Below are 14,409 nucleotides of genomic sequence, written 5' to 3'. Positions count from 1 at the left end.
TAGAGGACTATTAAACTACATATCTTAGAAGACTATTGTTTAGATCTACTTGTTAGACTACATCTGTTAGAAGACTATTGTTTCTTCCTTTTGCTGAAATCAATCGTAATCTCTAGTCTTCTGATCATGAATCGTCTATGCAGCACATTCTTGCTAAGGACGCTTAATGAAGTTAACCAATTTGTTGATACAGGAAGTTTTTTCATTCATTGCGTATTTTTTATCTTTAATTTTTTTTATTTTTTTTTTTTATTTCATTTGGGGACACCCTATTCAATTCACCTATGGCATTCAATTATCTAAGCCAGGCCCTGTCATAAGCATGCTGTGGCTCCAACCCTGTCTAAACTATTTGTGGCTGCAGACAGTTTTTGTAATGGGTTTGAAACGATGGCCGGACGTTCACTCCTACTGTTAGTTAAAGATAAAGGCGACACCTCAACCATTTCTTAGACCACTTGTTATAATGTTATCACGAGACCCCTGTACCTTTTCTTTCAAACTCAAATACATGCAGGCAAACGATCGCTTAAATAAGACATTTGTTCAGACATAAAAGATTTCTTTGTGGACTAGCCATATTGTCATTGAAGTTTAACGAAGCTCAATTGTAGCACAAATGTTCTACTAAAGATAAGTAAGATAACTTACACACACAATCTCTTAGAGGACCAATGTGGGTCCGTCTGTCCGTGTAAGAACATTTTTTTTTCATTTAATATAATTGAATAATATTATACAGAAAGCTTATTAAGGCTGGAGAGCTATGTTTTCTTACGAACGCTAGACGGACAGACAGAAAATCAAAAATAATTCTTGTTTAAAACCTTGTGCTTAATTTTTGAAAAGTTGGGATCCTTCATGAAAGGAAGGGATAGAAACTATGCAAATAACAATTTAGGTGGTCAAGAATCTTGTTATGGCATTCTTGGTCTTACTGATAATTAATGTTCGCTGAGGTGCGGTGGTTGAGCGGTAAAGCGCTTTGCTTCCAAACCGGGGATGCCGGGCTCGAAAGCTGGTGAAGACTTGGATTTCGGGATCTTTTGGCGCCTCTGAGTCCACTCGGCTCTAATGGGTACCTGACATTATTTGAGGAAAAGTAAAGGCGGTTGGTTGTTGTACTGGCTACATGACACCCTCGTTAACCGTGGGCCACAGAGACACATGACCTTTACATCAACTGCCATATACGCCGCAAGGTCTGAAATGGGAACTTCACTTTTTTTGCTTAATAATAAATGTCCCGTCGATTTAAAAGTTTACATCTGCGCTTGATGTAGCGAAATAGGTAGCTAGGACTAGGTAGCCACATAAAAAACTGCACATCTTCGTAATCTTCGAAATTATTACTATTACATGTTCCAAAATATAATTTATGTTCTGGTCACTCCAGAAGCGAAAAATAAATGGTTCCAGCGACAAGCGGGGTGACATAGTCTCTGACATCCTGTCCAACTCGTGACCATAACGTGTGCCCACTGTGCTAAACTGTTCGTCCAGTCCAACTCGTGACCATAACGTGTGCCCACTGTGCTAAACTGTTCGTCCAGTCCAACTCGTGACCATAACGTGTGCCCACTGTGCTAAACTGTTCGACATTGACATGAGATTGGAACTCCTAGACCAGAAAAGTTTTTAGACAGATGAGATTCAGTAGTCTCTGTTGGTTACCCTAGGAGTGAAACCTTCATGCTTAGATATTACAATGGAATACAACCTTGAACCTATTTGAAAACAAATGTTCAGTCACGTGCAACATGCAAGTCACATTCAAGTATGATTGAATAAAATCTCATTCAATTCTGAAAAAAAAATGTCTACTTCCGGTGTTTATGGGTGGTGTGACCGTGGGGTACAATTCATATATCGGATACAAACTTTGTCTCATGTAAATTAGGAGTGAGTCTGGTGTGAATGTACACTTTGGTTTCTTAAAGTTATAATGTTTTTTTGTTTGGTGTAATGCACAAATTGTAAGAAAAATTTCCATACGGCCAATAAAGATTATTATTAATATAATCATTATTATTATAGATGAAATAAAAGTACTTGATTGTCGAATCTTGTTTTCAAAATGACTATACAAATGTATGAATTCAAGTGGATCGACGAAAACTCTGGTTTCACCGTTATAATTTTTCCAAAGATATTCTTCTTAAATTTAAATTTGGCTTACTTCTTGAACACGGCTCAACAAGAATTCTCACACTCAACTCAAATGTTTCCTTGCATTCAGTAAATAGATACATCGACCTGGACGAACGTAGAGCGCACCGTTTGATGTAGAAATCGTCAGCTAGAATTACGATGATGTTGATTTTCCGAGTAGTCCTTAAAAGAGTGAAGCATTTCAAGAAATAAATACAATGAAAAATAATGCAGACCAGTTTGGTACTTCTTGATCCCTTGTTGATCTCTATTAAAACGAACTTTCTAGCATATCCCATGAAGTTCATTATCAATCTTTTTTTTTCCTTATATATTCTACTTCGTATTGCAGTTTTAAACAAATCAACCACATTCATTTTTTTTTTAGATCCGCCTTTGCCCAAATCACTCAGAAGTAACTAATTTTCAATTCATTTTTTAGAATTCATGATGACGACTCAATTTGTTCACATACAAATTTAGTTATTCTTGTGGCTATAAATTGGCTTTAATTAGATTAGTTTCTGCATCTCAGCGAAGTGTTTGCGTCTTCAATGCATCAAGCAAAGTTCCTTGGAGGGTATGTACAGTTATTTATTTGGAGAGCAATAGAATAAGACTGTAGAAGTTTGTATTTTGTATATTACGGTGAAGAAGAAATAAGTTTATATTCTGCTGACCATGTTTCCAGGGCCGGCCTTAGATAATCGGAGGCCCTATGCAAAGTGAATTTGTCGCCCCAAATGAAATACAAAAAATAGAAATAACCTGCGAAAAAAAAAATAAAAAATTACGCAATTTATTTAAAAAGCTAGTGAGGACATTGAGGGCAAATTTCATCATTTCTTTAAATTCTTTTTAGTCCTGTGCGAGGCCTCCCCCCCCCCCCAGTCGGAAGCCCTAGGCAGCTGCCTTGTTTACCTTTGCTTAAGACAAGCCCTGATGTTTCTTTAATTTTCAATTCAATCTTTATTTTTAGCTCATAATAATTGATCACCAATGCATGCTTAGAAACAGGTTGAAAAAGAGGCCGATAGGGGCAGTGCTTTCCATAAGAATTTATCATCGTATTTTTTTTTGTCCTCTATTTATTGTTGGCTTGAACTCTTTCTCTCCTAACTGACGATACCAACTTTGATTCCACTTGAATGTGGTAACTAATTACGGAGAGAAAGAGTTAAATCTGCTTCATACAAACAAACAAAAAAAACAACACATCAAATATTTCCTAAGTAACCTTAGACGTGAAGTTCTTTTTGTAATGAATTTTGTTCTGACATTCCCGTTTTAGTGAACTCTATAGCTATAACTACAGGAATATATTTGAAGGAGAAAAGGAAAGAACCTTGTCATCTCTATATTACGTTTCACTAAAAAAAAAAGTCGTTAGACGTCCTGTTGTTAGTAAGTTCTTTGGTCTTGAAATATGAGCATTTCCACTGCAATACAAAGCAAGCAGATATACTCCTTCTTCCCTAGTGCTATTAGAGCATGGAATGGGTTGCCTGAGCTAGCCAGGAAAACCAGTGACTTGGCAGAATTTAAGTCATTGGTTGATATACATGATATACATGACTGAATGCATGACGCGTAGGACGTAATCATCTTCTTTTTTGAAGTAACGTCTGTATTATATAAGATAAAGATAAGCATGACATGTGATTCAATCCCAAAATCATTTGCACTATTACATCAGTAAATGCTAAGCTGAAATAATAATAATAAGTAAATAAATAAATATGGAGGTCCTCAATTCGAGGTATTATTCTTACTGTGTACGTGTCAAAAGAGATTTTAAAATTTCCAAAGGGGTAAACGGTGTGGCAATTAGTTTTGCCACTAGTTTGTGACTATTTTATATTTATGATTGTGTTTACACTATAAATGCTTATTTTCCTTTGTGTCTCATATTAAATATTTGTTCAACAGTGCTTTTACCTGCTCTGAAGCCTGATTTTCGGATAAAACCTCGTAGGCTCATCTTGAGACTTGCTCGGAAGGCTTACTTGAGATCTCTTTCTTGGGCAGTTGAATAATAAAAAAAAAGGGTCCATTCTTTTGGCCATGTTTTTTCGACCCATATTTTCTAGCAGATCGTCTGAAAACATTTAGTTTTATGTGAGCCGCCATATGTTGTTAAAATTTCACCTAAAATAAACAGGATCAAAGCAAAAAATCTGTCACTAAATTCCGATTTAGGGGGTGGATTTCATTTCGGGGTTGGAGGGGTTTGAACCCCAACTTGGCAGAATTTAAGTCATTCGTTAACATGCATGACTAGATGCATGACGCGTAGAACGTAATCATCTTCTTTTTTTTTTTTGAAGTAACGTCTGTATTATAAAAGATAATATAAGAAATATTGGCACTTAAGAAACAAAAGTCATCAACCTAAGCACATCTGTTTCTTTTCTTGTGTTGTTAAGTTGGTTAAAGCTTTTAATGTTTCGTATGTATTATTGCGATTACCAACTTTCAAGCTACTATCTGACCCTTTTTTTTTTTTGACGACTTGATTTTCATGGCTATTTCTTTGTTGGTTGAACTGCGCTCTTCTGCCAGCAAAAGAAACTCTGTACTCTGTAGTTAAATATCTCCGGCAATGCAACAAGGGATTCTCAACATTCCAATTTCTTCTTCTTCTTCTTCTAGTCAGCTTTATTGCTGCTGAGCTGTCAGCTTTTTTGCAGACTGTGCCAAGGAAAAAAAAGTGTGCTGTTTTCTTCAGTTGTTCAGCACTGCCGTACAGGGTGTTGGTTATGTTGGGCTGTAGTGGAAGTAGGGTCAGCCTAAAGTGGAATAGCGAGGGGCATTCAAAGAGGCTGTGGTTTGCGGTTTCAAAGGGGTGTCTGCAAAGGGGGAGTTGTGTGGAGTTTATTTTGTTCAGGTGGTAATTTAAATAGTGTGTGTCCTGTTCTTAGTTGGAAGATTGTAGATTGCTCTTTGCGGGGGAGGAAGTTTTCAGAGGAAGATATCAGATCTTCTACAATGATAGAGCCCATAACCATGACAGCTAATTTTTCTCAATGAAGTTTGGGGTTCAAGGGAAAATGAAGAATCAGTATGTGACTCACGCGTATGACAATCAACAATAATGACAACTAAGTAATGGTAGTACCAAGTCGTGTAACAAAAGAAAGAAACACTCTAAAGATGCATCACTACAGACACATAGTATCATATCATTGATATTTTTAAACAAGCCAAATATAAGAACTTTTTTTGAAACAGAAAACAACAAAGCTTAACTAAAGGGGAAGAACTTCGTCCTTAAAACTATATATAACTATAATGTACAAGTTATTTTCCTTTTTCAAAATCAAACAAAATAATTAATTACCAATAATTAATAGACTAAGTGAGTATTTTGTTTATTGGCTCAAGTTTTGTTAGATAAAAAAAAAAAAGAATCGTTTAATGTATCAACTTGATCGGAGAATGCTTGAGAGATAAATAGCTTTAGCGATTATCAAGGGGACAAAAAAACAACAACAAATTTAGCCATATCTGTGAATAATAATAATAACAGTAATAGTTTCACTTGTTGCTATTAAACAAAATAGTGAATTACCATAATTAATTGTTTAATTGTTAGTTGTTGTTTTGTTTTGTCTATGTCAATGAATAACTGTGAGAAGTTTAAGCTTCATCCGAGAATGGGTGTGGGAGAAATAACGTGTACACACTTGTTACAAGAGTGAGTTGAAATAAGCTTTGTAAAATAAATAGAGTAAATAGATTTTTGAATCTCACAAAAGACAAGACAGAGTTTCTACTTCATAAAAGTTGTTCATGATTTCATTCAGGATGTGGATCCTGCTTGTCTTGGTCTCATACCACGTGACCAGTGTGACATCACAAAATGACAACCAGAGAGTAAGTTTACATTAGGTTGTAGATTTTGAGATAATTTTCGGTTTAACTTTTCAAATGCTGTTACAAACAGTGGCACTGTATTTACAACATTTTACCTATGAAAAAAACTATTTAACTCTAAACAATGCCAGACAACAGAGGAGCAAATATTGTTTACATGCAAAAACCAATAGGCCGGCGCTCCAAAGGCAGACCAGTAGAATGGAGGCTTGATGACGCTGAGGCAGATTTACAAAAGCTTAACTCTTTCTCTCCGTAATTATTTACCACATTCTGGTAGAATCAACGATGATATTGTCAGTTTGGAGAGAAAGAGGTAAAGTCTGGGCATGGAGTCGTCAAGCACAGGCTTGACCAACATGGAGAGATGTGCTAAAGCAGGCCATGGTCCTCCTGGGCTCTAGCGCCACTAGGATGGATGGAAACTATTTAACTCAATGTAATTTTTAATCTACTGTCATATAATGTGGGAATCATTATACCCTTACAATAAAAGATGGAGAAGATCTATTTGACACTTTTTTTTTTTTATTTACAAGAAGTTAATTTTAAATTAACATGTACCCTTATTGACAATATTGTTTTTTTTTACTCAAACTATTTTACGAAATGCATCAACTTGCAGAATATATCATATAGAACTTTATACATTTATATAAATTTAGTTCCTTAACCTAGAGGACTTTTATACTTTACGTGTTATATATATATATATATATATATATATATATATATATATATTGCACAGATGTTTTATGTACTTTATGATATAATACAGTGTTTCTGAAACTGTGGGGCGCACCTTTCGTCCGCTCCAAAGGGCGCGACATTCTGAAAAGAAAGAGGAGAAGGGGGCTAAAGACGGTCCATTTCTTTTCTCACCATAGGTATCAATGTATTTTTGAATAATAACTAAGAAAGAGGACATTGTTTCCCATGTGTAACAGATTAAAATATTTTAAACGTCAATTCCTCTTCAGTGTAAGGGCCTAAAGTTTTAGTGAAAGGTAATTAGAACAATAGCGACTCAAACTTTTTTGAAAAAAGCGTTTCAAAAGGTGTCCGCTAACGTGATTCTTATCGACTTTCTGATATTACAATGGCCGCAATTCTCGCACAATAGTATGTTCTTTCTTTTACTAAGCTTAATTTGAACTGCTTCGATTTCCTTTGACAAGGACGAATAGTGCACTACAAACATTTGAATCAAATGCTCTCTTGTATGGGGACTGCCGTTGAAAGTTTGTGAAACACTGAAAAAATAGGATCTTGGATAGAGAGCTTTTCTACTTTATTTTTTATTCTATTTTATTGGATATTTGAAAGAGAATTGGTTATTGATATATATTTGAAACTAAGCTTTTTTTTACTTTTTTTTTTCTTAATGATATGATATTTAACAGAAAACTATTTAACAAAGAACTTCGCTATTTTATAATATATGATATCGGACCACAAACTTATAGATATTATGCATTATGTTATATAACACAGAACTTACATAATTTGAAATATGATATTTGCAAGAGAACATATATTTTATATATTTTTATATATTTTTGGCAGAGAACTATAATCTTTGATATGGTATTTAATATTTCAACTAATATATAGTTATATTGTCTACACACTCATTTTTAATTTGTGCAACTTTTCAGAGATTTGTGTTCAAAATTTTCTCCAAAATGAATACTTTCGATGTTTTGAATGTGTATTCACATTTCTTAATTCCATTCTGATACAACAAATTGAGTAGTTGCATGACTTATTGTTGTGTGTATTTGGTCCTCAGGTTTGTCATACAGAAGACTGTCGGCTTGGTCAACAAATTGCTAGCATGATGGACACAAGTGTGGATCCTTGTGAAGACATGTTCCAGTTCTCATGCGGAGGATGGCTTCGTGATAATCCACTGCCTGTGAATGGCGAATACTTGACGTTACGGGACAAAATGAAGACTCAAAATAAAAAAGAGATAGTTCAAGTACATTTTATATTATTTTGTATTTACCCAACTGTGTACTCATCTCTTCTGTTGTACCATTTAAACGTTATTCGATAATCAACCATTCAGTGTGTAGACATAAGTCAGATTGTCATTCTTTTCTAATATTAGATGTGCATTGAACAAAACAGGAAGTTACCTGCTTTGTGTTTGGTACTTTGGAAGAAATTAGTTTTAATTTTTTTGTTTACAATACCTCTATTCAATTCGTAACCTCGTGGAAGCTTCAAAAACCTAATACCTGGTTGAGTAAATGAGATACTCGAAAGCGGCTAAAACGATGAGTTCGTTGGCTACACGGGGAAAACTCGAGCTTGACAGTTATAATTTTTCAAAGTAAAAAAAAAAGAAATTTAAATTTGGCTAGTCCAGTAAAGTGCCGACAGGAAGATTTACCCGTTCAGGGGAGTTTACTCGGCATTCTTCAAATGTAAGGTATTTCAATCATAAATAAGCCCCCTTCTCTCTCAAATATAAAAAAAACTTCCTTCCTCTACTAAAAAGTCTGAACCTCTCTGTCACAAAATTCATCTGCATACCTTGTAAGCCCCCTTACTCTCAATCGTGAGCCTGTCATTAACATTTCACGAGTGCTACCCATAGAGAGCCTTTTATTTCATATGCCACAGTATGACTAATTTAAAAAAATGTCCTCTTTAATTAGTCCTAATTGCTTTGTGAGTGGTGACAAACAGAATGAATTTAAATCTTTTTTTTTTTCAAGTGACTTCCACTGGCGGATCCAGGGGAGGGGGGCGGTAGGGGCGATCGCCCCCCCCCACTCGGCCGACCCCCGCGGACGAACTTTAGTATAAAATTCACACGATTTGTATACGAATTTATTAATTATGTTAAATATATATATTAATTATTTATATTTCAACCTATTTTTAAATTATTTCGCCCCCACCCCTCTAGTATGTTGGCTGATTTGGGGTCGGGAGGGGGCGATGGTATCTATCCCGTCCCCCCCCCCTTACACTTTCGAGTGGGGGGGGGCGGTCAAATTTATTTGTAGAAACCACAGCTTGCTAACAAAATCAATTAAATATCTATATCATTAAAACTTGTTATTGATATTTTAACCGATCTTTTTATTATGTCGTTCCCTGTTTGCCGATTTTGGGGGGGGGGGGGAGGGGGACGAATACCTCTACTGCCCTTCCCACCTAAACCCTTTGAGTGGGGGGGCGGTCCGTTTTTATGGAGAAATCATAGTTTGTGAACAAAATTAGTTGAACTTGAGTTAATATATAAATTTTATATTATGTCGCTCCCTTTCTGGTATTTTGGCCGATTCGGTGGGGTGAGGGGGGGGCGATTGCAAGTACTGCTCTCCCCACTCTAGCCCTCTGAGTGTTGGGGGAGCGGTCCTATTTTTGTGGAGAATCATAGTTTGTGAATAAAATTAGTTGAATATCTATATAATATAAACTACGTATTGATATGTGACCCATTGTATATTATGTCGTACCACACTCTAATCTCAAATTGTATCATTAGTAAATTTAAATGAAAAATGGTTTTACCAGGTGGGAGGGGCGATACATGCAATCGTATTTCCCCCATCGAACAAATCAATACTTTTTCTTTTTGTATTATAGTTAAGAAATTACAAATTTAAAAAAAATCTGTCATTAATATAATTTATATGTACTATAAATTAAATTCTTATATCGAGTCGCCCCACCCCTATTCTTTAATGCCAAATGCAATCTTTAGCAGAAATTATTAAAGGAGCGAGGATTAATCGTTTTCACTCTACCGCCATTCTCATTTCCAGACAGAGTTTTTTGTAATTTCACATGAATTTATCATAATTATTTTAAGAAAGACTCATGATTAAGATGGGTTCTAATTTCAAATAATGTTATTATAGTCACCTTTTCCCAACCTTTACTCAATCTGATATTTTTCTAGGTAAAAATTTTTGAACTATAACTCACAATACATTTTACAGTTTTCTTGATTACTATTTATCGAATAAGTTTTTTTTTTCGGCGGCGATCCTCAAAGCAAAAAACTAAATACGTGGGGTATCCTAACTTTTCAAGGAACAAATCGGTTTTATTTGCAATGTATTATGGGCCTATAAATTCATATTAGAATATTTTTCAAGTACAACATTATTCGAAAGGTCCTTTTTTAATAGTATGAATAATGAGCTTTAGGTCAGGAGAATGCTTTTCTGCAGTGAAGAATGTAAGAAAACGCTTTTGGCTTCGGGGCTTCGCCCCGAACTCCATTTATGAATAATGAGTTGTAGATGTCAGGAGAATGCGTTTCTGCAATGAAGAATGCAAGAAAACGCGTTTGGCGTCAGGGCTTCGCCCCAAACTTCATTTATGAATAAGGAGTTGTAGATGTCAAGAGAATGCGTTTCTGCAATAAAAAATGCAAGAAAATGCTTATGGCGTCGGGGCTTCGCCCCGAACTCCATTGATGAATAATAAGCTGTAGATGTCAGGAGAATACGTTTCTGCAGTGAATAATGCAAAAAAAACGCTTTTGGCGTCGGGGCTTCGCCCCGAACTCCACAAGAGAACCTTAAAGCGCTGCCCCAGTTGTTTTGTTTTTCGCCGAAGCTTGAGAAATGCTGCTTTTTTTATTCTCAAATATATATATATATATATATATATATATATATATATATATATATATATATATGTGTGTGTGCTGTACGCACGTTTATGCGTAGGGTTAGGGTTTACTGGGCGTTAGGGTTAGGGTTTGGAAAAAAATCGCCCCCCCCCCAGTCCAAAGTTCTGGATCCTCTAGTGGTGACTCCATATAGATAACATTGTACTAATAAAGAAATACTATATCCAATGTCTAAGAAGTGCTTTCACTGTTATTCATTTAAAATATTTTCCATCTTGTAACAGTTTTTGGAGAACGATGACGTCAGAGACCGGTGCCGAGAGTCTACGGCCCTAGAAAAAGCGAGAACAATTTTTAAAACTTGTACTCAGACGGAAGCAAATGCTACACTGTTGTATAAATCACTTATCAATGTAAGACTACTATTCATACGAAGACAATTTGTTTTATAATTATTTGGCTTCAATTCATTTTGGAAACTGATAGAGTAAAACAGAACAGAAAAGAATACTGACAGGTTAAATTTGCATTGACCTTGATACTGTCAGTTGATGAAGAAGTCGGCCTCTTGAGCTCTTGTATCTAATTAGTATTTGTAAGGATTTTTGGTCAGCTATGACATTTTTAACGGCCCCTGAAAGGGTAAAAGAAGCTATTAATTTTGTATGAAATGTCTGTCCGTGCTGTTTAGATCCGTAAACTAGAAAATATAGTGAAAATCCAACATCATAATATTGTAGTCCATTCAAAGTTCTGAAGCAACGGCTACTTTTTTCTTTTCTGAAAGTGAAAAATCGAATTTTTAAAATCACTTATGCAAGCAGTTTTTTCATAAAAATACACCACTTTTATAACAACTCACTATTAATAGTAACAAAACTGGAGTCTTGTCACAGCCTGGTTCTTGTTGTAGGCGTGATGACGCGAATGTCTCTGTGCGTTGTAGATACTTCTTCTGGTATTGCTATAATGTTCTCTGACTTGTTAACTAAATACTTTCTCACACACACTAAATTTGCAGGTGCGTGGTGAGAACACTAACATACTGGACTCTCCGACCTCAACATTTAGAATCATTAATAAACACTCTTGTAGCAGACATGAACTTTATTGACACGATAATATAATTCACAAAAGATATTGGCGACTTCAGCCATCACAAATTATATGTCCAGAGAAACATATTCTGAATACAAATCAATTATAATAACTTGAGTACATGTACATTACTCCACTGTAAAAGATATCCATATAGCACTCCTCTCTCTACGGGAGTCTGAAAGTAACTGAGATGTCAGTCCCCGACCAGGAGAAAAATCTCGTGCAGTTAGCACGGAATAGTTCAGTGACTACTAGTCACCAAATATTACAGGGGTTCTAAAACTGATACATGACAAGTCTCTTTAGTAGAGGAGATACACATACGCCATATTTTTACACATTTATGCAAATGTTTTTTGTCAACATTTTTTTAATAACATTTTTATTGCTACGTTATGTAAATTCTGTCATACTAAGTTCTACATTTACAAAAAAAAAGGTTATTTTTTTTTTAAGAGAAAAAATTATTTAATATGCATATAAGTGGAACATGATTTGAAACAACAATTTTATCGCGTGACCTGCAGAGCTGTACACGTAGTATAAAACCAGTTACAGGGGGATAAAATTATTTCTTTCTGTTTTTTCTTGTGGATTTCAATAAGAGATTGACCCTTTACAAAAAAATTGCATCAATTAGATATTCATTATTCGTTATAAGACATCATTTAGGCCAGGTTCACATCTAACTTCACATTCACTTTCACCTATCCTTTGGTCTGCTGGATCGCTGGGGCACCACATAAGATATGTAAACCTTCTTTCTCCATTCTTCTATGTCATTTGTCTTTGATACAATTTCATTCTGATGTTCTTTCTGAAAATAGTGAAACCTGCCTTTTTGCCATCCTGGGTGGACCACTTCGGGGATAATTTAGAGTTTGTGTTTCGATACAAACTGTCTTTGTAACCTTATTTCTTTAGGTTTAAAGTAGTTAGCTTTACGATAATGTTTTAAATTGTCTTTGTATTTTGTTTGTTACTTAAGCAAATGATACTTTTACATCGCACATTATCAGCTCTCTGATTTAACCAAATTACGATGCAATGTATATGGCCTTACGACAAGCTGCGCACTCAAATCATAGTCCACTCATTTACATAAACATAGTGCACCGATTTATTCAATCATAGTGCGCTCATTTACTCTAACAAAATGCACTCATTTACTCAAACAAAGTGCATTCATTGACTCAAACATAGTGCATCCATTCATTCAAACATAGAGCGCTCACTTACTCAAACAAAATGCACTCATTTACTCAAACAAAGTGCATTCATTGACTCAAACATAGTGCACCCATTTATTCAAACATAGTGCATCCATTCACTCAAACATAGTGCATTCATTCACTCAAACATAGTGCATTTATTCACTCAAACATAGTGCATCCATTAACTCAAACATAGTCTACTCATTTAAAAAAACCCACTAAAATGTTATGGTCACATGACAATATCCTCTAGGCGCACAAAACACTTTACTACAGTAAAGGAACATTGCCGATGAAAATAAAAGAGGCAGAAAAGAATCTCATGGGAAGAACACATCAAAGAAAGGTCAAAGAATGGTCAAAGTATGGTCAAAGAATGGTCAGGCCTGTCATTGACAGAGATTCTATTCAAGGCAAACGAATGAAAACAATGATGAAAGATGGTCGACAGGTCATGTGTGGCGCCCGAACGGTGCACAATGTTTTTAAGGGGTACTTGGGCTTAATGTGTATTTCTTAATGTTAGTGAAAGCCAACTGACTCCTGTAATAGTCTTTATTACGTTTTTGCTAGGCAACAATCTAAATGGCAACGTAATTAACAGATCAAGGAGTAGACAGTCAATTATAAAGAATTTGTCGGGTCGTTAGCTGTCCTACACTTTTCAGAAGGTTTTAATCGTTCGAATTACCAACCCATCTCGACCAACTACTGGCGCTCTCATTGAGACCTTTTTATTTGCCACGAGACTTTGGTGTTATTTATACTATGGGCTAATGAATTTTTGACCCAGAGAGCTCAGAGGGTTAGGGTAAACGATGTTATATTAAATGAACGCATAGTTAAAACAGGGGCGCCCCAGGGGGCTGTGACATCGCCATTGTGGTTCATTTTGTACACCAATGATTTTCAATCCCACAGTCCTTTTTGCTCCTTCACAAAATTCGCTGATGATGCGGCTCTTCTTGCCCTGCTCTCAGAGAGCTCAGACGTAAATGAGTATTTCAGAGAAATATAGCACATTGAAAATAACTGTAAAGATAATTTTTTATTATTAAATGTAAAAAAACCAAAGAAATCATAATCGATTTTAGTAGGGAAAAGAAGGAAAATTATATTGTTTCCGTAGCTGGAGAGACAATTGAAATAGTGCAAACCTTTAAATACCTTGGTACTATCCTAGACAATAAACTAAATTTTACTGCAAATACTGATTATATCAGCATAAAAGGGCAGCAAAGATTACGATTACTAAGAAAACTGTCTTTATAAGTGACCTCCAGCTGTCTCGTTCTGAGGCCGCATGAAACCAGGTGCTCTATCTTCTATGTCATCTAAGGCAAGTAGCGCCTAAGCTGGTCTTTAAAGCGTTTCCGTGGTGCACCTCTGTAACGTCGACCACCTTTTAGTTCACCAATGAAGACTGATTTTGGCACATGTTCGTCTCCCATTGTCTATTAG

The 14,409-nt window shown here is 35.5% G+C and overlaps 1 protein-coding gene across 1 annotated transcript; it reads left to right on the top strand.

Annotated features, from left to right (window-relative positions):
* Positions 1-2,593: 2,593 nt before the first annotated feature.
* LOC129924726 (neprilysin-1-like) lies at positions 2,594-13,533 on the top strand. The gene is made up of 6 exons (XM_056021229.1): positions 2,594-2,731; positions 5,958-6,027; positions 7,820-8,011; positions 10,918-11,046; positions 13,202-13,399; positions 13,522-13,533. The coding sequence occupies exons 1-6, from the start codon at positions 2,706-2,708 to the stop codon at positions 13,531-13,533; spliced, it is 627 nt and encodes a 208-aa protein (XP_055877204.1). The 5' UTR covers positions 2,594-2,705.
* Positions 13,534-14,409: the final 876 nt, after the last annotated feature.

This window comes from Biomphalaria glabrata, chromosome 2, assembly GCF_947242115.1.
Source record: "Biomphalaria glabrata chromosome 2, xgBioGlab47.1, whole genome shotgun sequence".
Taxonomy (NCBI): domain Eukaryota; kingdom Metazoa; phylum Mollusca; class Gastropoda; family Planorbidae; genus Biomphalaria; species Biomphalaria glabrata.
Note: the sequence above shows the minus strand (reverse complement) of the source record. Positions and strands in the feature narration are given on the sequence as shown.

Coding starts and splice junctions, on each gene's coding strand:
- LOC129924726 (XM_056021229.1), top strand. CDS start 2,706: ATGCATCAAGCAAAGTTCCTTGGAGG. Junction 2,732..5,957: donor CAAGCAAAGTTCCTTGGAGG/GTATGTACAGTT, acceptor GATTTCATTCAG/GATGTGGATCCTGCTTGTCT. Junction 6,028..7,819: donor CACAAAATGACAACCAGAGA/GTAAGTTTACAT, acceptor TTTGGTCCTCAG/GTTTGTCATACAGAAGACTG.